The sequence below is a fragment of the Lissotriton helveticus genome, chromosome 12 (assembly GCF_964261635.1).
Source record: "Lissotriton helveticus chromosome 12, aLisHel1.1, whole genome shotgun sequence".
Lineage (NCBI taxonomy): Eukaryota > Metazoa > Chordata > Amphibia > Caudata > Salamandridae > Lissotriton > Lissotriton helveticus.
In genome coordinates, this window is record NC_136073.1 from 268,681,815 (window position 1) to 268,704,356 (window position 22,542).

The window sequence follows — 22,542 nt, forward strand, 5'->3', positions numbered from 1 at the left end:
TTGGTTAAAAAATATATGGGTATACCCGTAGATCGTGTTACTAGATCATGTTATACCATTCTCACAAAAAGGTCAACATGTTTCTGCCCCTCCATGCCCTGATGGGTCTATGGGGCATTCGTCAGGACTCAACAAATATACTTACACTATCTGAAAGAGACACGTTAGTATTAGATTCCTTACCTTAGAATATCCCCAGGCGTCAGACTGGATCCGGAAATTTTTGCGTAGCAGTACCCTTGCGCGTCGGTAGGCGTCGTCTGCGGCTCCTCGTCCGTCGTCGGCGCCGTGATGACGTCGTCGGAGTACTTAGACGCCGCCTCCGCGTGCTGACGTCAGTTCTTAGACACAGCTTTTCCGCGCCAGAAACGCAGAGCCATGTTGAAAACCAACACTGGTGCCATTGAAACTAGGGCCCTGAAAGGGGGTAACCCCAACCCTAGATATCGGTTCGCAGAACGGGGAGGATGGGTGGGTCGGTAAAGAATCTAATACTAACTAATGTCTCTTACAGATATATCGTTACACAAGTAGTAACTTGTGCATCTGAAAGAGACACGTTAGTATTAGATTCCTTACCTTAGAATAGATACCCCAGCAATACCAACCCCGAGCACATATGTCAGGCAGCTACATGGGCCTCGCTGCACACGTTCACAAGACACTGCTGCCTGGACAGCCAAGTCCGCAGGGATGGCTTCTTTGGCCGTTCCGTCCTCCAGGACTTTCTGGTGTGATTATTGGTTCGCAGACCCACCACCGGGGTTGGTATTGCTGGGGTATCTATTCTACGGTAAGGAATCTAACACTAACGTGTCTCTTTCAGATGCACAAGTTACTACTTGTGTAAGAGACATTAGTTAGTGATAGATTCCTTACCGACTCACCCATCCTCCCCGTTCTGCGAACCGATATCTATGGTTAAGGGCCCTAGTTTCATGGCACCAGTGTTGGTTTTTATCATGGCTCTTCATTTCTGGCGCGGAAAAGCTGTGTATAAGAACTGACGTCAGCGCGCGGAGGCGGCTTCTAAGTACTCCAACAACGTCATCACGGCGCCCACAACACCGACGACGGACGCGGAGCTGCGGACGACGCCTACCGACGCGCATGGGTACTGCTACGCAAAAATTTCCGGATCCAGTCTGACGCCTGGGGATATTCTACGGTAAGGAATATATCACTAACTAATGTCTCTTACAGATATATCGTTACACAAGTAGTAACTTGTACATTACTTCCGCCTCCATGATGCAAAGGTATGAGGTAGAGGAGACTCTGTACATCTTTGGAGAATAGGAGGGGTCGGATGTTGAAGAGGTGGATACTCCAGTCGTCAAAAGGGAGGCATCCTTTCAACCTGGAAGCGTCGATTCAGAGGCAGTTGAGTCCAAAGAGCCTCCGCCAGCCCAGTGCCCTCAGAAGGTCAGTACATATGTTCACATATCTCAGCACTTAAAGGAGCCAGCCTCTAGCTCCCAAGTTACTTACGAGGTCTCTAATGCATCACTTCCATTTAGCCATGGTCAACACCGGCATTCAGAGATGGACCCAGCGCTCAAGACACTCTCTGCAACAAAGTCACACTCCAAGCCTCGAGCGCAGCTTTGAACCTGAAGGCACATCCTCAGCCACCCTCAGAGTGAAAAGGGTTGGAGACGAAATCTTCAGAGCCGAAACATCCTGCTCCGAAACATTCAGATCCAAGACATCCTGCCCTGAAACATTTGGAGCAGAAGTTGAGTACTGTGTCAAGACACGTCGACTTGGAGCAGTTAGAGCTGAGATCGAGCACTGCACCCTCCGTTCAGCGAATCTCTGCAGTCCCATCAAGACCACCTTCCCCTGTGGCATCCTTTGCGGCTTCAGAGGAATTTGATCAGCCAATTCTCGAGAAGCTGTAGGAACACTTGGATGCTCAAAAACAACGCATTCATATCCAGCCAGGCACAGGTCGAATTTTGGCAAAACCTCCACATGTAACAAAGGACTCTGCACCTCATAAGAGGAAGCTCACTTTTGAGTAGGCCATTAACCCACTGAAACTTTCAGTCCCCCAAAAAGCAAAAGAGACATGACAGGGCAACCTATCCCTTACCTTCTGCTCGTTGTCCTCCTTCCCTGCCTCCTCCTCCTCCAATTTCACCTCCATGTGTCTCCTGTCTTACCTTGAGGGTCATCACATCATTCACCTATGGGCTCTTCACATTCAGAGTTAGAGACAGTTCTAGGCTCCCTTATGACCCATATGACCACCCTCATGACTCACAGGGTCCATATCCATGGGGTGACTTTGATGCTGAGCCCCCTACAGACACAGACCCAGTTCTGTACCCTACTAAGCCGTCATCTCCTGATGATGTCACTTTGTACCATGAGGTGTTCTACAGAACTGCGACTTTTCACAATTTAGAACTCCATGTGCAGCAAGCGAAGGATGATTTCCTTGTAGAAACTTCCTCTTCCACCCAGTGCTCTATTTAATATCTCTAGTGCTTAAGGGTGTCCTCAAGCCTACCACTGAGATTTTTAAGGACCCTGACCGGGTGAGAGTGATCTTGCCTAGGATGGAAAACAAGTATAAAGCCTCCCCTAATGATCCTCCATACATTCGTGGCCAACTACCCCCTGATTCTTTGGTTGTTCATACAGCCAGCAGCATGCTAACATAGGGAACAGGTGATGCACCACCTCCCGAAAGGGAGAGTAAAAACATTGATGCAGAGGGAACGAGAGTAGTAACTCAGTCAGCGCCCAGTTGGCATACTGCAAATTCAGTTGGCTTGCTGTCCCGGTACAACCATGTACACTGAGACCAATTGGAAAGCCTGGTAGAGCACCTCCCAGAGAAGTTCCGTAGGAAGGGGCAGCAGTTAGTGGCACAAGGGAAGATCATCTCTAGCACTGACATCTGCTGCTCTCTAGATGCTGCAGATACAGCCGCTGCAACGTCATGCCTTGCAGCATGTTTTAGGCTTTAAACCAAAGGTGCAGCAGCACCTGCTCAATGTCTCTTTTGATGGTCAGCATTTCTTTGGCCCTCAGGTTGATGAAATTCTTGAGAAAATCAAAAAGGACACTGAGACGGTTAAGGCCATGGCTGCCCTACAAACACAGACCACCGCGTGAAAACTCAAAATGCCTTAGCTTTGCTGCCAGACTACCATACCCACAGTCCATGTGCAACGCAATATGGATGAGTTGGGCTGGGATATTTGCCTATGCTTTACCGCCTCTCCCACTCTTACTGTTCGTGGTGGGGAGACTGAGAGAGACATCCCTAAAGCTCATTCTAGTGGCACCAACCGGGACACGCAAGCCATGGTATTCCACGCTGCCTGAACTCTCCATAGTCCCACACAAGAAGCTCTCCAACAAACCGGACCTTCTCACACAAAACCACAACACTCTCAGGCCTCCCAACCCTCCGGAACTCAATCTTGCGATCTGGCTCCTGAGGTCTTAGAATTTGGTTACCTCAACCTATGAGAAAAGTGTGTCTATTCTTAAAGAGGCTTGCAGACCCACCACTAGGGCCTGTTACACAGCCAAATGGAAACATATTGTACACTACTGCCACTCAAGACACATTAATCCCCTCATAGCACCTGTACAGTATATTGTTTGTTACCTTCTGCACTTAGAGAAATCAGGCCTACCCTATACCTTGATCCGATTATGCTTGGCTACCATAGCTGCCTGCCTACCTACAGAACAGACAACAGGTTGTCTTAGTCAGAATATCTGTCATTAAAGTGTTCATGGAATGCCTCAAAAGAGTTATTCCACCCAGGACACCCCCTGCTCCAGTTTCGAACTTAAATATTGTCCTCACTAGGCTCATGAGTCCTCCTATTGAATCCCTTCACTCTAGCCTACTGTAATTCCTGTCCTGGAAGGTGGCCTTCCTTGTGGTCATCACTTCTTGAAGACGAGTCAGTGAAATACTTGCTCTTACTTTAGAAGAGATCATTTTCCAGGTACATCAAGATAGAGTGGTCCTCAGAACCAATCCAAAATTCCTTCCTAAAGTGCTCTCTAGTTTTCACCTCAATCAGACGATTGAACTTGCACTCTTTTTTCTGCAACTAGAATCTGTAGCACAGCCCGCTCTGCATACTCTTGACGTCAAAAGATCATTCATGTTTAGGCTTTCCTGTTTTCAGTTACTATTTGTGGTAAATTCTGGTGGGGGGTTTTCAGTGTCTTCAGTGATTTCAATACCTTAAAAAAACTGTGGTTATCAGTGGTACACATTTTCGCGCCATAAAAAACAACAGAAACAGTGTTTTCCAGTGTTTATGGAACGTTTTGCTTTTATTATTGCTTGCTTTCTACACTAATAATGCATGGTAGTGTACATACAGTGTGAGGTCCAAATACATTTTTACAAATCAAACCTATTGTAGTCAACCATACAATACTTCTTCAGTGAGTATTTGGTCATGTGAGCTCGCTTTTTCCGTCCCATGTAAACTTTTTTCTGGGAAAAAGCCCACTCAACATTGACACTTGAGACGGGCAACACCAAAACAGCCAGTACACAATTTGCTAACTCGGGCCACTGACATAATGTCAGAAGTCTCCAACTCTCCACAGGGGCAGTATAGATGCTAATCCCAATCTCCCCACCTCCAGTGCCACCGCTAATTTAGCAGTTTCACCAGAAGAAGGGAAAAGGGGAAGTGGATAAAAGAAGAGACACCTTGACACTGCTGACACCCTCTTAGGCTGCTGGGCTTCTGAAGAAGATATTCTGCAGTCTATTCTTCAGGGGATGCCTAATGCACAGATGGAAGGAAACATAAGACAACAACCCACCTATTATAATGACTCTATGGAATAATTAAAGCTTGTCCTACCAGTAGTGCTTTAGGTATTAGCTTCTCTTCCGTATTTAATTGAAATTTACTGCAGTTAGTCTCTTAATCTGAGGAAAAGAAGACTTACATTATCAAATATTCAATTAACTCATTCAGGCTCTTTGAGATACTCTAACTCTCGCTTTCTCTAATACCTTGGAACTACGTGCAGATGCTGTAATGTTTTTCTTCCAAACGTCTTCCAGTAAGTACAATGAAAGAGTCTTTCGCCTAAAGAATCCTTCCGAAGCGCGCAAAAAGGTGCAAGGGAGGATAGAGGAAGAGGAAAGAAATAGGGAAAGCGCAATTGAGGAAGGAAGGTAGGGAAGCCCACTGGCCAAAGAGTTTGTTGGTCTTACTAGTTCAAACTCCTCCGATGAACTCTCCCAGATGGCGCAGTTCCGAGTTCTTCTACTGCTCTCCTGAACTCTTCACGATGCTGTGAATCCTTCGTCAGAAACTATGCGGCAGTCAAAGAGTTCCAAAGCATGAACTCCTACTGCTCTGACTGCCTGTAGAAATGTGACAGAAACACGAACTCCCACTGCTCTGACGGACTGTAGAAAGGTAGCAGAGCTTGAAGTAGTCACTGAATTAACCTGTCAGCGACTTTTTCCAAACTAACTAAATTCTCTTCAGAATTACGTATATTTGCCCTGAACTAGATGGCTACAATAATTTAACCCAAAAAACTAATTGCCAACTCCCATCTTGGATTTATGACGCGGAGCGGCGAAAACGAGCTATGTCTCCTCACGCTGTTTTGTTGAAGTGCGCAGTTGCTATTCAGCGCGATATACTCATTCACTAGACTGGCACTACCAATAGCTTAACGGCCACCGCGGCGTCCATCTTGAGTGAGTGGGGATGTCTTTATTACAGGATACCAAATGTTTCCCCAACTAGGTTTAAACCCAAGCCGTGTCTTGATCCTTTTATACTCGACCACTGTGGCTATGCTACAATTCCTGACAGTACCCCCTCTCAAAGACCGATTTACCGGTCCTGGTTTGCATGGTTTCTGTGCATGAAATCTTTTAATTAACTGGGGTGCATGAATGTTAGACACTGGTTCTCAAGATCTCTCTTCAGGACCATAACCCTTCCAATCAATCAAGTACTGAAGTTTTTCCTTCTTGTATTTAGAGTCCAAAATATCCTTTACTTCATATTCTGCATGACCTTGAATGTCTACTGGTTCTGGTGGTTTATGCAATCTCATATGAGGTTTAGTCTTTTTCAATAGAGACACATGAAAAACTGGATGGATTCCTAATTTATCTGGTAAATCCAATTTCACAGTGACAGGCCCCAAAACTTGCTTGATAGAGTAAGGGCCCACAAATCTAGGTTGAAACTTTCTATTACCCTTCAGATGCAAATTCTTAGTAGAAAGCCAGACCTGATCTCCCGCCTTATAGAGAGGAGCCGACCGACGGTGTTGGTCTGCACCTTTCTTATATGTTTCCTTTGCCACAATTACATTCCGTTCAGCTGATTTATGAAGTGCAGCTATATCTGTGATCAAGGTTTTAGCTGCTGGGACTTCTAAATCTTCCTGAGTGTGAAAGGGGTTAGGATGGCGCCCAAAATTCAAGTAAAATGGAGAGTAACCAGTGGAGACACTCTTCGCATTATTACAAGCAAATTCCGCCATCCACAATCTTTCTGACCATTCTCCACCCTGATCGATGAGGAACAAACAGAGATACTGTTCCAATTCTTGGTTGAGTCTCTCCGTCTGACCATCAGACTCAGGATGGTAGCTTGTGGATAATCTTCTCTCAATTCCCAACCCTTTAAGGTAAGCCTGCCAAAAATGAGAAATAAACTGAGGACCTCTATCTGATACTATTACCTTGGGTACCCCATGAAGCCTGACAATACTCTCTCCAAACACTCGTGCTAACTCTGGGGCCGAAGGGATACCAGACAGGGGAATAAAATGACTCATCTTGGAGAAAGTGTCCACTATCACCAAAATGGTGTCAAATCCCTTACTCAAAGGCAGATCCACAATCAAATCCAAAGAGATAGTATGCCAAGGGTGGGTAGGAGTAGGTAGAGGTTGCAACAATCCCTGGGGAGCTTGTCTATTAGGTTTACTCCTAGCACATAATTCACAAGATTGAACGTATTGTTTGACATGAGAGGATAACCCAGGCCACCAGAAATATCGCTGCACCAAATCCAGAGTCTTGGAAATTCCTTTATGACCAGCTAAAGGATGATCGTGACAACTTTGCAAAGCCTTCTGTTGTAGTGTTTCTGTGGGAAGATATAACGCCTCTTTAAAGTAAGGTAACTGCTGGTGAATTCGTCTTTCCTCTCCTTGAAGGGCCCACTCTTGAATCTTTTCTAAAGACAAACTCTTACGAACTTCTTCTTGAAAGTTATTCAGAAAGACAGTACAAACGATCTGGGCTTCAGGAATGATCAGATGCAGTTCCACCGGATGCTCACAATACACAGTGTTCAAACGGGATAAGGCATCCGCTTTACCATTCTTTGGACCAGGACGATAGGTAATCACAAAATCAAAATCTGCAAAATAAAGAGACCAACGTAACTGCCTTGGAGTGAGAGTCTTAGCAGTTTTAAGGAATTGAAGATTCTTATGATCGGAATATACTGTGACAGTATGCTTCGCTCCCAACAAATAGTGTCTCCAGTCTTCGAAAGCATCTTTCACCGCCAAGAGTTCTTTTTCTGCAATCGTATAGTTCAATTCTGCAGCTGTCAACTTCCTAGAACAATAAGCCACTGGATGAAGTTGTCCAGTACTGCGATGTCTTTGCGAAAGAACCCCTCCGATGGCTTGGTCGGATGCATCCGCCTCGACAAAGAAGGGTTCCTCTGGATCTGCGTGTAGCAAGATAGGGGCAGTAACAAATCTGTTTTTGAGATCCTGAAATGCCTTTCCAGCTTCCTGCGACCACTCGAACTTGACTCCTTTACGTAAAAGGCGAGTAATTGGTGCAATTAATTGTGAAAAACCTTGAATGAACCGTCTGTAAAAATTTGCAAACCCCAAAAATCTCTGAATGTCTTTAATGTTTTGAGGGGCTGGCCAATCCTCCACTGCTTGCACCTTTCCCTGATCCATAGTAATTCTTTGGGAGGAAATGACAAATCCCAAAAATTCAACCTTAGTGGCATTAAAGACACATTTCTCTAGTTTCACAAACAGACTATGCATCCTTAAACGTTCCAACACCATTCTGACATGTCTGGAATGATCTTGTGGATCCTTGGAGTAAATCAAAATGTCGTCCAAATAAATGATTGCTATCTTGTCAATCAAGTCGCCCATCACATCGTTGATGAAGTGTTGGAATACAGCAGGCGCATTGCACAATCCGAAGGGCATCACGCAATATTCAAAAAGGCCGAACTCAGTTCTAAACGCCGTCTTCCATTCTTGCCCTTCTTTCATGCGAACTAGGTGGTAAGCACCACGCAAATCAAGTTTAGTGAAGATCTGAACCTCCTTGATTTGATCAAGGAGAACCGAAATCAGTGGCAGTGGATAACTATTCTTAATCGTCACCTGGTTAAGTGCGCGGTAGTCAATACAAGTCCTCAGACTCCCTTCCTGCTTCTTTGGTATAAAGAATAAAGGGGAAGATACCGGAGACTGCGAAGGTCTAATAAAACCGTTAGCCAGGTAACAATCCAAATATTCCTTCAAATGTTTGTTCTCTGCTTCCGTCAAGGCATAAATCCGACTGCATGGAAGAGCAGCCCCAGGCTCAAGATCTATGGTACAGTCGTAAACACGATGAGGCGGCAAATTCTCAGCTTCTTGTTCACTAAAGACTGATGTCAAATCTTGATATTCTACAGGAATTTCTCCAAAATGAATGACTCCAATTGATTGACCCCCAAAGGAGAGTAACGCCGCTAAAGTAGGTTCCTCAAAACTTGCTTCAGGACCAAAACAGTGTTCCTCACAATAGTTGGACTGCATACTGACTGTGCGACTTTCCCAATCAATGGTTGGATTATGGATGGTTAACCAGGGAAGCCCCAATATTAACTGGAACTGTGGGGCATCTATGAGATTGAACTGTAACACCTCCCGATGACCGTCTGATTTAATCAATTCAAGTTCTTCAGTATGACTGGTGATGGGCCCTGAAGACAAGTTCGTTCCATCTACGGCGCGAACAGGTTCTTTCTTTTCCTTAGGTATGGCCCGAATTCCCATTCGACGAGCATACTTGATGTCGCAAAAATTGCCCGTAGCCCCAGAATCCAGCATGATAGCAACTCCCTGAATCTGATGTTCTCTGAACCTTATGGTCATGTGTAAGATCACATGTGGAATCATCGACTGTAAAGTGTTCAAAATGCAATGAGTTTCAGGAGCCGTCTTGTCATCCTTTACCACCAGAGCGACTCCGTCTACTGATGGCTGGAACCGTTTCCCTTCACTGGAATCTTGGGACGCTTGGGGCATTCTCTCACAAAATGGCCGGAACCTCCACAATACAGACATAACTTCTTTAACCGTCTCTGTTCCTTTTCTTCCTGACTCAAAGGACCTCTTACTGCCCCAATCTGCATTGGTTCTGGATCGTTGTTCCCTCCTGTTCCTTTCTCGATCTTCATCCGATCAAAACGAGGAAACGTCAACTTCCAATCCTTCCTCCGCTCTCCTTTACGTTCTGAATTTCGAAAATCCAACTCTAACACCAAATCAACCAATTCTGTCAAATTTGTAGGACGGTTAGGGATCTGAGCTAAAGTATCCTTCAACTCATCTCGCAATCCACGATAGAAAAGAGCTGTTCTTTTCTCTTCGGGCCAATTGGTTTCTATGATGAGTTTGTTAAATTGAGTAAGATACGTAATTAGATCCTTAGATCCTTGGCGGAGTTCTAGCAGCTCATTGTCAGTGGCCTGAGATATCCGTCTCCTGTCAAAAATCCTTAGAAACTCAACTTTAAACTTGGCAAAATCAGAAAGAATAGGATCATCTTCACTGACCAAAGGCATCGCCCAATTAGCTGCATCCCCAGACAAATAAGATAATATAAAGGCAATTCTAGACTGAGCATCTGGAAAGAGTGTTGGACGGCACATAAAGTGCAATGAACACTGTGTCAAAAAAAGCTGTGCTTTTTGCGGATCCCCAGAGAATCTTTCAGGGGCAGCTAACGGAATCAAGGGGGAAACAGAATGAATTACCTGAGCTACGGACTTAGGATCTGTGCTGGGAAGACTGGTACTAGAAGTGGGGACACTCTGAACTGGATTTCCCATTGCCAAACCATCTAACTTCTGAGCTAATACTCTTGTTTCCTGACGGGAGGCTACTAGTTCTTGTTTCAAGTTTTTATTCTCCTCCCTCACCGCACCTATCTCTCTTTGAATCCCCTCTAGCAAGCTTCCCAAAGCCTTGCGGTCCAATCCCTCAGCCATACTGCCCAGGCGAAGAATATTCGTGGGCACTTCAATCTGTCAGAAGTCTCCAACTCTCCGCAGGGGCAGTATAGATGCTAATCCCAATCTCCCCACCTCCAGTGCCACCGCTAATTTAGCAGTTTCACCAGAAGAAGGGAAAAGGGGAAGTGGATAAAATAAGAGACACCTCGACACTGCTGACACCCTCTTAGGCTGCTGGGCTTCTGAAGAAGATATTCTGCAGTCTATTCTTCAGGGGATGCCTAATGCACAGATGGAAGGAAACATAAGACAACAACCCACCTACTATAATGACTCTATGGAATAATTAAAGCTTGTCCTACCAGTAGTGCTTTAGGTATTAGCTTATCTTCCGTATTTAATTGAAATTTACTGCAGGTAGTCTCTTAATCTGAGGAAAAGAAGACTTACATTATCAAATATTCAATTAACTCATTCAGGCTCTTTGAGATACTCTAACTCTCGCTTTCTCTAATACCTTGGAACTACGTGCAGATGCTGTAATGTTTTTCTTCCAAACGTCTTCCAGTAAGTACAATGAAAGAGTCTTTCGCCAAAAGAATCCTTCCGAAGCGCGCAAAAAGGTGCAAGGGAGGATAGAGGAAGAGGAAAGAAATAGGGAAAGCGCAATTGCGGAAGGAAGGTAGGGAAGCCCACTGGCCAAAGAGTTTGTTTGTCTTACTAGTTCAAACTCCTCCGATGAACTCTCCCAGATGGCGCAGTTCCGAGCTCTTCTACTGCTCTCCTGAACTCTTCACGATGATGTGAATCCTTCGTCAGAAACTATGCGGCAGTCAAAGAGTTCCAAAGCATGAACTCCTACTGCTCTGACTGCCTGTAGAAATGTGACAGAAACACGAACTCCCACTGCTCTGATGGACTGTAGAAAGGTAGCAGAGCTTGAAGTAGTCACTGAATTAACCTGTCAGCGACTTTTTCCAAACTAACTAAATTCTCTGCAGAATGACGTATATTTGCCCTGAACTAGATGGCTACAATAATTTAACCCAAAAAACTAATTGCCAACTCCCGTCTTGGATTTATGACGCGGAGCGGCGAAAACGAGCTATGTCTCCTCACGCTGTTTTGTTGAAGTGCGCAGTTGCTATTCAGCGCGATGGACTCATTCACTAGACTGGCACTACCAATAGCTTAACGGCCACCGCGGCGGCCATCTTGAGTGAGTGGGGATTTCTTTATTACAGGATACCAAATGTTTCCCCGACTAGGTTTAAACCCAAGCCGTGTCTTGATCCTTTTACACTCGACCACTGTGGCTATGCTACAATTCCTGACACATAGCTTTCCATTCCAATACTGTTGCACTTGAAGCTTGCAATTCTCTGGGCAGGTTCTGCAACATTTGCGTTGAACTGGGCGCTTATACCCTCAGAGTTATTAAAACGGTCAAAAATGAAGCAGAACTTTTGAAACTACAGAGAAAATTCTATGCATCATTTCAAGCCATTTCTCATACATTGTAAAACAAAAGTTCCTGAATTGCTCTTCAATATTGCTTTGTTTTCCAAGTGGCAAGCACTCTAACATGGAACATGTTGCAGTGCGAAAGTTACTAAAGGTGTCGCTCAGCCTACTCGTAAGGAGAAGTTTCACATCTTCATCAATTATGCTGAACACCTGGCAGACAAGGGGGTTTTCAGACTCTAGTTATTTTATTATATCCACTACAGCAATTATGTTTTCCTGTAAAAATCAAAGAATGCAGTAAAGTGTAATTTTTTTCACATCACTATCAATATGCGACCAAAGATCCTCACATTTCTTGCCTTTTGCATCCTCACTCAGCAAAAATTCTGTAAACGGTTGCCTCATGGATAATATAGAATTAACAGCCCCTTGGGCTGAAAACCATCAGCTAAGTGACACAGTTGGGATGACTCTTTCTTTGAAGCCACAGAAAGTACAAAATGAAAAATATTTGTATTTTAGTTCCCACGCATAACAAAACAGTACACCAGAAGGGACTGAAAAGTCAATAACATTCTTCATTAACTCTGAAGATTGTAAAGATCCTTTTAGCATACCATCTAACAATACTAACAATATCACTCCAATCGTTGTTGAACTTGGAAAGAACCTTTTTGCAGCAGCATTCTAAGAGACACCGCTTTCCATGTTCCATCCTGTCATGTTTTTACCACTATCCCAGATGCTTGGTGATAGCACTCTTTTCACATATACTTGTCACTTTACCTTGCTTTGAATGTTTAAAGCCTGAGATGTTGGCAATTCACCCACCATCAATACTGACTCACTAGAAGCTAGGGGCTGATATATCAAGGGTTTTTACCTATTCTCTGTCGGTAAATGTGATGGCACATATTTGGAAAGATTCTTCTGAAAACAGCCATTTTACCGATCAATGAAAGAATCAAACTCAGCCAAAATAGCAAACATGATTTTGATATTTCCTGATTTTCTACGGTTTATAAAATAATTAAACAAGACCTAAAACAAGCTACTAAACTCTACATCTTTAGACCAAAGACCACAAAACTTAAAAAACCAAATGAAGAAGAAATAGTACGCAAGTGACATCCCTAAACAACAAAACTCAAGCAGAATAATGTTTGCCCAGTCATTCTTGCTGCTAGCTTGTATAACAAAGTTACGTTGTATTGGCCCCTTTAGGAAGAAACAAAATGACTCTTTCACTCTACTTTTCCTTTCTTTGAATGGCATTTAGTTTGTGGTTATGCAGGTGTTTTTTCAGTGTTTATATGTTTTCACAGGTGAGGGCTATTTCCCTTTCAGTGGGGTTTTATCAGTTATTATAGGTTTAAACCTAAAACCGGACAGCCTGTTCATGTTCTACGTTGATAGATCAAAACCATTTCGAAAAACCCAACAACTGTTTGTGTCATGCTCCAAGCTTCACAATGGATGTGCTCTTTCGAAATCAGGTGTAAATCGTTGGTTAGTCAAATACATATAAGCATGATATGCCAAAGCTAAAAGAACCCTTCCTGCTCCTCCTTGATCTCATTCCACTGATAAGAAAATGTCTTTCCATGACTTAGTTGGATAACATACCTTTAGCTGACATATGCAAAGCAGCCACATGGTCTAACCCACAAACCTTCACTAAACAGTACTGTGCGGATGTTCAGGCCAGACAGCAAGTCAGAGTTGGCCAGCCTGTCCTACGTACACTTATCCAGTCATCTGCAACATCCACTTCTTTTAGGAGTACTGCTTTACAGTTACACATGCCACAAACTGAAAATGTTGTTTACTCTGTATGCACCTTGTCTTGGCATGTAGTGCTTCAGATTCACATACTCCCATCATCGTTCCTGGTCACCTGAGATTGTTGCAGATTTTCTTCTTTTACTGTCATTATTATTTTCTTTCCTTCCATGGTCTCCTTTTTTGTATTTTCTATGCTCCACCTTTAGTCTGCAGGAAAAAACAATCCAACAATGTTACTTATGCTCATGTGCAATACCATTAATAGGTGGAATCACTACACCTCGTGACCTATAAAGACTTTCTTTGAAGAAAAACAAGTTGCACATGCCTGAGCTCAACACTAGATGGTGGACGTATGCACAGCATAGGAATCTCCAGCACTAAATGCCACGAATAGATGCTTTCTGATAGATACATCTGCCGTGTGGATTCCTCACCTTGTGAATATCCCCTTGCGTCAGCAACATTCGGAAATTCTTTTTGTAGCTTCGCGCCGACGTGGATCCGGACGTCACAGAGGCACGGCATCGCACGCGACCTCGCTGACGTCACCGGCGCCTATAACAGGCCCACGCCGGCGTGATGACATCAGTTCCCTTTTTTCCGCGTCGTCGACGCTAACGGTTTTCAGGGATCGTGTAGTAGCTTACAGTAACTTTGTTACTATTTCTTCGTATTTGTGTCTTTCTTACATTCTCTTCGAGATGTCGTCGAAGAAGACGGGATTTAAAGCCTGCGGTGAATGTGGCAAGACCATGTCAATCACCGACCCCCACGAATGCTGTGTATGGTGTTTGAGCTCAGACCATGATGTCGAGGACTGTTCCTGCTGCAAGAAGATGACTCCAAAAGCCTTAAGAGAGAGGGAGACAAAGCTCCTTATGGCGAAACTCAAGAGCAAAAAAGCTAAGAAGTCGTCAAAATCTCGATCTCGTCGGTCGAGGTCTCGTTCGAGGTCACAATCGGAGACATCGTCAGCACACGCTTCGAAGTCATCGAAGAAGAAACACAGAAGGAAGTCCCATGAGTCACGTCATCACTCTGGGAAGGACTCTAGCTCGAAACCGAAGTCCCAGATCAAGCTCGTGTGTAAAGAAGTGGAGGTTTCGGAGTCGGAACATGAAGAGGCTGTGCATCCGGTTTCACCCGAACCTCAGGAACAGGTCCAATCTCCGATTCCATCAAATCCTTCTGGTCAGGAGGATGAAGGTGAGGAGCAGGGGGCTGGTGGAGCCGAAGTTCCAGCACCCGATGGTTCATCGACTCCGGTTCCGGCGCCCGAAGAAGAGGTCGACGTCGTATCGACTCCGCCTCCCCGGGAACAACCGAGAGGTCCGTATCCTGAGTTTCCGACTCCAGGTCAGGATCCTTCCCAGTTCCTGAACGCCATGTATGGTGTATATTCAAGGGCAATGTTCCCGTCTGGTGCACCTGTTGGTCCCACGGGTCCTATGGCCTTTAACCTAGGGGTTCCGCAGGCTTATGCCCCTGCACCCTTCATGCCCTTTATGCCGGCTCTACCGCCGCATTGGCATTTTCCGACACCACCGGTGTCGTCGACGCCGAAGCGCACGACGCCGGCTCCATCGACGCCGATCCCATCGACGCCGATACCCGTGACTCCGAGGCAGGATTCTGTCCGACCTCGTGTCGAGAAGCCTCGTCCGACGTCGGGTTCGACGCCGGCAGCGACCCCGTCGGAGTCGATTCCGAATCCTTTAACTTCGATTGTGAAAGAAAGGTCTCGGAGAAAGGCCCAGAGACTTTTAGAAGAGGAAAAATATGGGTATTCTGACACTGAGGAAGGAGAATTACAGGATTCTGAGGATCCCTTTGATGACTTATGTGAAGCCAGTGGTCTTGAACTGTCACCTGAATGGGAGTTGGCTTCTGTATCGAATGCTCCATCTAAGGATGTGGTGCCTTACCACACTGTGATTAAGAAGGCAGCGAGTTTACTAAACATAACTCTGCCTACAGCTGATTATAAACCCAATATTTTAACTGAGGTACTTCATTCACCCTCATCTGTGATCGAGCCTATGTTACCATTCAACGAGGCGTTGTCTGAACCGGTCTATGAGGTCTGGAAGAAACCCTTGTCTGCTCCAGCGGTTTCTAGAACGGTGGCGAGAAGGTATAGAGCTGCACCGGATGATCCTGCATTTTTAACAACGCATCCTCTTCCTGAGAGTTTGGTAGTGCAGGCTGCCTGTTCTAAAAAATCTGCTGGGGCATTTCCACAGGTTCCTGGAGACAAGGAATCCAGGAAACAGGACCAAAATGCTAAAAAGGTTTTTTCATCAGCCAGCATGGCATTGAAATCAACCAATGCTACGTGTTTGATGGGGAGATATATCCATGCTTTGATGGACTCTGTCAAACAACTCATTCCAAAGGTTCCTGAGGATGACAGGAAGGATTTTCAAGAAGTAATCTCGGACACCCAAGCAGCTGCGAGACAGGTCATCCAGAGTGGTTTGGACACTGCAGACTCGGTGGCAAGAGTCATGGGTTCCTCTGTGGCTACTAGGAGAGCTGCTTGGCTCAAATCTTCAGAGTTTTCTGCTGATGTCCAGTCTGCTTTAATGGACTTACCCTTTGATGGTTCAGGTCTGTTTGGAAAGAAAGCTGATACTGCCTTGGAGCGTTTTAAGGACAGTAGGGCCACTGCAAAATCTTTAGGCCTTCAATCCAGAGGTACTACCGGAAGACGCTTCAGAGGATTTGGCCGATCTTCCTTTCGATCTTACAGATCATTCCAGCAGCAGCAGCCTCAGCAGCAGCAGCAGAACACGCTGTACAAGTCGTACAGAGGCAGACAAAGACCCCGTCCTAGAGGTCGTCAAGCTTCCTCCTCCTCCTCCTCCTCCTCTCCTTCCCAACCCCCGGCCAACGCAGCAAAGCAGCCCTAGATCCGCCATTCCGGATCATGTGGGCCCAGTAGGGGGTCGGCTTACTCATTTTCTACAAGATTGGGAATTTATAACATCGGATCTTTGGGTTCTCAATCTTGTAGAGAATGGGTATGCTCTTCCTTTCCAGGAATTCCCTCCCAATTACCCTCCTTGCCAGGGTTATTGTTCGGAAGACCACCTGCTTCTCTTGCAGGAAGAAGTCCTGGCATTATTTCGAAAGGGTGCAATAGAGGTGGTTCCAGAGCAGGAAAGGGGTCAGGGGTGCTACTCCCGGTATTTCCTGATCCCCAAGAAAGATGGCAAACTTCGGCCAATCCTGGACCTCAGGATTTTGAACCTTTACCTGAAGCAGGAAAAGTTCAAAATGCTCACTCTTGCACAGGTTCTTCAGGCGCTGTTGGAAGAGGACTGGATGGTGTCGATCGACTTGCAAGATGCGTATTTTCATATTCCCATCTTGAAGTCTCACAGAAAGTATCTCCGTTTCACGGTTGGGTCACAGCATTACCAGTTTGTGGTCCTTCCGTTTGGCCTTACTACTGCACCTCGAGTCTTCACCAAGGTGATGGCAGTGGTGGCAGCTCATCTCAGGAGAACGGGGATTCATGTATTTCCGTATCTAGACGACTGGCTGATCAAAGCGGAGTCGCCAGAGAAGGTGCTCCATCATCTGCAAGAGACAACTCAGTTGTTGCACAGGTTGGGTTTTTCGATAAATGTACCCAAGTCTCACCTGGTGCCCTCACAGCGCAACCTGTTCATAGGTGCGGTACTGGACACAACCGTATGTCGTGCATTCCCTCCCCCTCAAAGAATTCGCGATATACGGGAGATGATTCCTTTATTTTACAATGGAGCGGTCGTTCCAGTCCTGAAGGTCCTTCGCCTACTCGGTCTGATGGCTTCATGCATTCTGTTGGTCAACCATGCACGCTGGCACATGAGGGCACTCCAGTGGTGCCTCCGCAGGCAGTGGTATCAGCACAACGGAGATCTCGGGGAGTCAGTGAGGATCTCCAGAGAAGCTGCAGCGGATCTGTCTTGGTGGAGCGTGGAAGGCAATCTGTCACAAGGAAAGCGTTTTCAACTTCCTCCATCGATGGCCACAGTGATAACGGATGCATCCACTCTCGGGTGGGGTGCTCATCTGGGAGACCTGGAGGTCAAGGGTCTTTGGTCTCCAGAGGAAAGGTTGCTTCACATCAACCTTCTAGAATTGCGGGCGATACGTTTGGCACTCAAGGCCTTCCTCCCTTCCCTTCGCGGTCAGTCAGTCCAGGTCCTGACGGACAACACGACCGCGATGTGGTACATCAACAAGCAGGGAGGAGTGGGGTCGCAGTGTCTCTGCAGAGAGGCTCTGCGTCTCTGGTCCTGGGTTCAGGACCATCAGATTTGTCTGATGGCAAATCATCTGGCCGGGGTTCTGAATGTTCGTGCAGACAGTCTCAGTCGGCAGTTCTCTGCCGATCACGAGTGGAGGCTTCACCCGGAGGTGGTTCACGACATCTTTCAGATGTGGGGGACACCTCGGGTGGACCTGTTCGCCACTCACGAGAATGCTCACTGCCTGTCATTCTGCAGTCTCCAGTATCCGATGCAAGGAGCCTTGGGGGACGCGTTTCAGTTGAGTTGGGACTCGCAGCTCCTTTACGCGTTTCCTCCCATACCCTTGATTCCTCGGGTTCTGAGGAAGATTCGCCAAGACCGGGCCCAAGTCATATTGATCGCCCCGGATTGGCCAAGAAGGGTGTGGTATTCAGACCTTCTCCACCTCTCCTCTCACCCGCCGCTCCGTCTCCCTTACAGGGCAGATCTCCTCTCTCAGATGGAGGGACAGGTTCTACACCCCCACCTCCAGACCTTACACCTTCATGCCTGGAGATTGAGCGGGGCAACCTGATTTCTTTTTCTCTCCCTCACGATGTGGTGGATGTCATTTTGTCGGCCAGGCGTGACTCCACTAAGTCCATCTATTCTTATAGGTGGTCTAAATTTGTTGTTTGGTGCAGGGAGAAGTCTATAGACCCTTTGAGGTCCCATTTATCTGATGTGCTCCAGTTTGCCCTTTCCCTGGCCCAGCAGGGGCTTGCTGTTGCCACGGTGAAGGGATATCTGTCTGCGCTGTCGGCATTTATCTGTATGCCTGACCAGCCTTCTCTTTTTAAGTCTCCCATTGTTTTAAGGTTTCTGAAGGGCCTTACTAATAGGTTCCCTCCTACACCCTTTGTTGTGCCTCAGTGGGATTTGAACCTAGTTTTGACATTTTTGATGGGTGCTCCCTTTGAGCCTCTTCACAAGTGTCCCATGAGGCTTCTGACTTTGAAAACGGTTTTTCTCGTTGCAATAACCTCAGCAAGGAGGGTAAGTGAGCTTCAAGCTCTTAGTTCCAAGCCCCCATTCCTGACCATTCATGCTGAACGAATGGTTCTTAGGACCAGGGCTGCTTTTCTGCCTAAGGTGGTGACTCCTTTCCACCTTGGTTAATCCATTACCCTTCCTACCTTTTATCCTCCCCCTCACCCTTCCAAGGAGGAGGAGAGATTACACCGTCTTGACCCCAAGAGGGCGGTGTCTTTTTACTTGGACAGGACAAAAGACTGTCGAGTGGACGACCAGCTCTTCGTTGGCTTTGCTGGCTGCAAGAAAGGAAGAGCGGTCCATAAGAGGACTTTGTCGAGATGGATCGTCCTCTGCATTAAGATCTGCTACTCTTTGGCTGGTAAGGACCCACCAGAGGGTATTAGAGCACATTCGACTAGAGCAAAGTCTGCTACATCTGCTTTGTCTAGAGGTGTACCTGTTGAGGACATTTGCAGAGCCGCGACTTGGGCCTCCCTCCACACTTTCGCGAAGCACTACTGCTTGGATACCGAGGTGAGGAGGGACGGCCATTTCGCTCGCTCTGTCCTCCAAGATTTCTTGGTATAGCAGAGTGGACACCCTCCTCCGGGAGTGGGGACTGCTGTGGGACTCTATTCACAAGGTGAGGAATCCACACGGCAGATGTATCTATCAGAAGAACAAGTTACTTACCTTCGGTAACGCTTTTTCTGGTAGATACTATATCTGCCTGTGGATTCCTCACTGACCCACCCGCCTCCCCGTTGTCCACTCTTCTATGCCAGAGTTTCTATGATGTGTTATTTTATTGTCATGGAAATGTTTATTTCAAATGTTGTTATTGCATTTGCTTCACACTGTGTGTGTTACCTTGTTTCTATACTACGTATACTGTGTATATTTCTACTATCATCGGTCCGTCCGTGTGCCTCGATGGCACGGAAAAAAGGGCGGAACTGATGTCATCACGCCGGCGTGGGCCTGTTATAGGCGCCGGTGACGTCAGCGAGGTCGCGTGCGATGCCGTGCCTCTGTGACGTCCGGATCCACGTCGGCGCGAAGCTACAAAAAGAATTTCCGAATGTTGCTGACGCAAGGGGATATTCACAAGGTGAGGAATCCACAGGCAGATATAGTATCTACCAGAAAAAGCGTTACCGAAGGTAAGTAACTTGTTCTTTAGGGTAAATAAAAATGTTCTTCAAAGTGCACAGTAGTTTGTCCAGGTCCTGTTCGATGGCAGGGGAGGAGTGGCTAGCCCAACGTTGCAGGCCCTGACTGTTTGGTCAGCCCTCTGTGGCCAACCAAACCAGTCATGTGCACTCTCCCTTTTCTCCATGTAGGCTGCATAAAACCTACATGGGGAAATTGGCCTCCCCATAGACGCCTTTGGGGTCGGCTCCCAACAAATCACAACACTGCCATTGCAGCGTTGTGATTGGCTATGGGGAGGGGAGGAATGCTGCCTGATTCCTGTACCTGTGGAGGCAGGAAAGCAGGAGCAGACCCAGCAGTGAAGGCATGGGAGTCAGGGACCCAGAAAAGGTACGTTTTACTTTTTTTAATTAGTTAAACCCCACCCTCCATGCGTGACTCCCCTTCCCTTGCGTCCACTCGCCCCCACACCCACACCCCGCGCCATTCCCCCCATCAGCCATGCCGGCCGCGAATGCCGACTCCATGAATGGTCGCAAGGACTTCGTATGTTGCAGAGTCGACCGGTGACTGGTGACGAGGAGCTTGAGGGAGTGCTCCCTCAGCGCCTTGGGGTGCATGGTGCATTAGTCTCCGCAGACTGTAGAGTCGTGGTCCTACTCCAAGCACCACAAACACGCCAAATGGGGGTCTGTGACCAACATCTGCCTGTGACAGGCCCACATGGCTTGAAACTAGTTGGCTTCTTATGTGACATACCTACACAGAAAGCGTAGATCTCAAAAAAGGTTCCTAAAAAGTCGCAAAAAAACAGACAAAAAATGACGTAGGAGTTACTTAGACTGGATCAGCAATGTCTGTCACGGAAAGGAAATAACTCAGGTAACTGATGTCAGGGTGCCAAGACGGCGCCTATATACGTACTGCGGACACAACACTTTCGGCGCTGACTATGCCACACAGAGCTGAACAACGCTGCCTGCCAGTGTGCAGGGATACTGCTCGAAATTCTTCCGGATTCAGTCTGACGCCTGGGGATAATTCTAAGGTAAAGAATCTGTGGCTAGGTAGTCTGTACCACATAAGGTGTTACCAAAGGTAAGTAACTTGTTCGTTTGTGTATATGCTTAATGATACAAAGTCTATGCTTGATCTTGGTAGGCTGGGGTATATGGAGGACGTCTTGCTGATATGAATAACCAACTCCAGCACTGGCAGCGACGAAACCAAGAGGACACACAAGCACTATCCATAAAAGAGGAGGAGTTGGTGATGCTCCGCTTGCAGATGACATCTCTGAAGGAGAAGTTGCATGGTGAAGGAAGAGAGGTATGTAAAAGGTGAAATTAAATATATCATCACAAAAGAAGCATGAGGCAGAATTAAACGTGCAATCGCAGCACAACCTCAAAAACCCTATAAATCATATTTAGGAGAAGATATGCCCACAGTGAAATAAAACAAGTTCTTAGTTATAAATAAATGTGCCAAGTATCACACGCTAAAATCTATGAAAACATGTACATGAGCCACACATTAGTATTAGAAAAAGCAGATCTAAACATACCACAAAAGTTCACATTAAATATCTGTGGTATTTATTTATTTGAATTATTTTATAAAGCGCGAACAAGACCCTTACCGGTATCAGAGCATTGAACAGAATTGGTTAAAGCAATTGTACAAACACAATGTGACAGTAGGTGAAGTTACAACAAAGGGAAAATCGATCAGGTTAAGAGTTGGGGGCATCAGCGGTACCCTAGAACACGAAGAGCATAACAGCATAAAATAAAACGCACCAGTCAAGTGCAATAAGAATAAGGGAATTTAATGCAAACAAGAGCAAGATCACAAGTTAATGCAGTTAAGGTGCCCTAGAGGACTAGAGCAAAATAACGTCAAGCATACAATAACACGCATCAGTGTAGTACAACAAGAATTAGGGTATTAATAAAAACAAGAGCATGATCCCAGGTTGATGCTGTTAAAGTTCCTTCAGGAGTAGTCGTTTGACAAGTTTTTTAAAGGAAGTAGTGGGAGGATTGGATCTGATCTCGGAGGGCAGGGAGTTCCAGATTCACGGAGCAAGACCTAAGAAAGCACAATTGTAAGATCTTTTCTTTTTGAATCTTGGAGGTTTCAAGAGAAGGGTGGACGTACTTCTACGGTTATGGCTGGATCCCGATAGTTCAAGCTTATTTGCCAGGTAGTACGGGGTGTTGTAGTGTATGGCTTTTTGAGCTAGGCAAGCTATCTTAAGTCAGATTCTGGCTTCAATAGTTAGCCAAATCTGAAAGAGACACGTTAGTGATAGATTCCTTACCTTAGAATATCCCCAGGCGTCAGACTGGATCCGGTAATTTTTGCGTAGCAGTACCCTTGCGCGTCGGTAGGCGTCGTCTGCCGCTCCATGTCCGTCGTCAGCGTCGTGGGCGCCGTGATGACGTCGTTGGAGTACTTAGACGCCGCCTCCGTGTGCTGACGTCAGTTCTTCTTTTTTCTGCGCCAGCAGCGCAGATCCGGAAAAGTGGTACCTTAGTCACTTTTTGACTAAACTTTTTTGATCTTTTGATCATCCTCTTTCGAAGTCTTCGACTCCGAACGGTGCCGGTAGGGAT

General features: G+C 46.2%; 1 protein-coding gene across 8 annotated transcripts in view; it reads left to right on the forward strand.

The window, feature by feature from the left end:
* Positions 1 to 22,542, forward strand: part of PMFBP1 (polyamine modulated factor 1 binding protein 1) — a 2,317,386-nt gene that overhangs the window by 1,890,988 nt on the left and 403,856 nt on the right. For 7 of the 8 annotated variants that reach the window (XM_078668626.1, XM_078668631.1, XM_078668625.1 and 4 more), the window contains one exon: positions 21,083 to 21,250. The exons of the other annotated variant lie outside the window; for it this stretch is intronic. In XM_078668626.1, coding sequence (XP_078524752.1) covers positions 21,083 to 21,250 — 168 coding nt within the window. The remainder of the gene's footprint in view (positions 1 to 21,082; positions 21,251 to 22,542) is intronic. 8 annotated transcript variants of the gene reach the window in all.